The sequence below is a fragment of the Arachis ipaensis genome, chromosome B07 (genome assembly GCF_000816755.2).
Source record: "Arachis ipaensis cultivar K30076 chromosome B07, Araip1.1, whole genome shotgun sequence".
In the NCBI taxonomy this organism is placed as follows: domain Eukaryota; kingdom Viridiplantae; phylum Streptophyta; class Magnoliopsida; order Fabales; family Fabaceae; genus Arachis; species Arachis ipaensis.
In genome coordinates, this window is record NC_029791.2 from 108,473,710 (window position 1) to 108,476,482 (window position 2,773).

The following is a 2,773-nucleotide window of genomic DNA, read 5'->3' on the forward strand; positions in this document are numbered from 1 at the left end:
GATCACGGTACAAGGATATGTACCCTACTACCCTGTAAAGTAAAAGGTATACCCTCAATATTTTAAATTCAAGTTAGAATAGCAGTCTACATAGACATATCAATGATGATGAGTTAATGATGGCATGACGAAGAAAACAGAGAAGCTTAGATGAGGGTCCCAATCCGAAACCTGAAAATGCTAGCAAACCATCCACGACAAGTCCATAACCAGCAATGTGAACCCTACCCACATGTACCACCCTTCATATATTCTTGACTTTGCCTCCCAAACCCTGCACCCCATCCAGCTACTCTTTCTTTTTTCTCCACATTTTTTAATTGATATTTTCATTACTAGAGGGAGACCAAAAGCGTGTTTGAAACCTCATTCTCCACATTCTCCAATTATAAGCCACCTCATAGATCCCAAAATTCAAACCCAGCTCAGAGTCTCACACCCACACGCCATTTTCCATTCTCAAAAGATTAACAAAACTATGCAATCTAGATTAACAAAACCAAAAACATTACTACTCTTCTTCACAGGTCTCTTATTGCTTCCATGTTCATGTTTATGCTCTTCCACCACCAACAAAGCCAAAAACGCCACCATTATTCCCCATCAGTTCAAGGAAGCACCTCAATTCTACAACTCCCCGGACTGCCCCTCCGTCATGGACACCGACAGCGATGACACTAACACCGATACGGACACGGACACGTACATATGCTCGGAGGAAGCAGTACACGTGGCAATGACTCTAGACACAACATACATCCGAGGATCCATGGCTGCAATCCTTTCAGTCCTCCAACACTCTTCCTGCCCACAAAACATCTTCTTCCACTTCGTCTGCTCCTCCAACGCGTCACTCCTACGCGCCGCCATCTCCAACTCCTTCCCTTACCTCAAGTTCCACCTTTATCATTTCGACAACGCCACCGTCTCCGGCCTCATCTCCACCTCAATCCGCTCCGCACTTGACTGCCCTCTTAACTACGCCCGCAGCTACCTTGCCAATCTCCTTCCACTCTGCGTCCGCCGCGTCGTCTACTTGGACTCCGACCTCATACTCGTCGACGACATTGCGAAACTCGCAGCCACCCCACTAGGCCAAACGGCGGTTCTTGCAGCGCCGCAATACTGCAACGCGAATTTCACAGCATACTTCACACAAACATTCTGGTCGAATCCTTCTCTGTCGCTTACATTCGCGAACAGAGAGCCTTGCTACTTCAACACAGGGGTCATGGTGATCGATCTGGATCGGTGGCGCCATGGAGATTACACGAGGAAGATCGAGGAGTGGATGGAGGTGCAGAAGAGGACGAGGATCTACGAGCTTGGTTCTCTGCCACCGTTTCTTCTTGTTTTCGCTGGAAATATTGCTACTGTGGATCATAGGTGGAACCAGCATGGTTTGGGTGGTGACAATTTTCGTGGTTTGTGCAGAGATCTGCACCCTGGTCCTGTGAGTTTGTTGCATTGGAGTGGCAAAGGTAAGCCATGGGTGAGGTTGGACGCTAATAGGCCTTGCCCTTTGGATGCTCTTTGGGCACCTTATGATCTGTTGCTCACTCCATTTTCTCTTGATTCTTGAAGCTAGCTATCTAACATGCTTCGATTATCATTCACGTGTTTATAAAATTTTGGATTATTCGATCTATACATATATACAGATATACATAAATACATATATAGGTACATATTATGCGATTTGAAGAAGGAGGAAGAGTGCAGAGAGGGTAACAAAGATTCAGATATGAAAGGTGAAGGTGACTAGTGATGATAGTATGATATTCATTTTCCAGCAGTGACGGATAGATAATTGATCCAATTAATAATTGTCTACTCTGTTATATTACTGTTGTTGTATCCAATAACTGTGCATATCATAATAATTCTCAAGAGCTCCTTATTTTTAAGCTGGATGCCTGAATTATACTTCTTAAAAATAATAATAAAATAAAGAAATGTGTAGACAATTATTCATATTATTTCCTGAATTTTATGCTTTCTTTTCTCGTTTAGTCGTTTTATTTTTCCATCATCGTTATTATACATGCTAGCTGTGCTGCTGATAATTGTTATATATGGCCAAGCTATGTGCAAAAGTGGCAATGACATTGCTCCTGAGACAACCATACATGGGTCGATTCCTGGCTATAGCTGAGATATGGTTTCAATACGTGGCTGTGTATATATGCATTTCAAAAGAAAAAAAAAATTCATATGTATCATAAATAAATATCAAACTTCTTTGAAATAAAGAGATTTATAAAATAAAAAAAAATAAATTTTAGTCAACTTTAAATCAAAATAATAAAATTTACATATGTATAAAAATAATAAATTTAATAATAATGAAATTCTTATTTTTTTACTTTAGTATATTATTTTGTATGCACCACCAGATCCTCAAATAATACATTACAGTAACATGGTCAATGACTATTGAACATGACTATCCATCATTTGACAACCTGTAAGATATTATTATTCTTCCAATTCATTTCATTCCCACTTGTTCTTCCTTATTCCCGTTCCCAACCTTAAAATAACCACTGTTTATATCCTTTACACAAAAAAGGCTTTAATTTTATATGTTCTTTTTTATTTGAAAATTTGCAAAAAGAAAAGGCAGTGTCGGTGGTGGAATATAATGAACGAAAACTTGGGAGGACATCAAGATATCTACCAACGCGAAGCAAGTTTACAAAGATTAAGCATGGAAGAATCCCGTAAAATGATCATAATTTATTATTTTTTATTATTATTTAATTATTAATTT

At 39.3% G+C, this 2,773-nt stretch overlaps 1 protein-coding gene across 1 annotated transcript; it reads left to right on the forward strand.

Annotated features, from left to right (window-relative positions):
- Positions 1–1,974, forward strand: LOC107610160 (probable galacturonosyltransferase-like 1). Its single transcript, XM_016312252.2, has one exon. It carries the CDS (start codon positions 233–235, stop codon positions 1,580–1,582), a length of 1,350 nt encoding a protein of 449 aa, XP_016167738.1. The 5' UTR covers positions 1–232; the 3' UTR covers positions 1,583–1,974.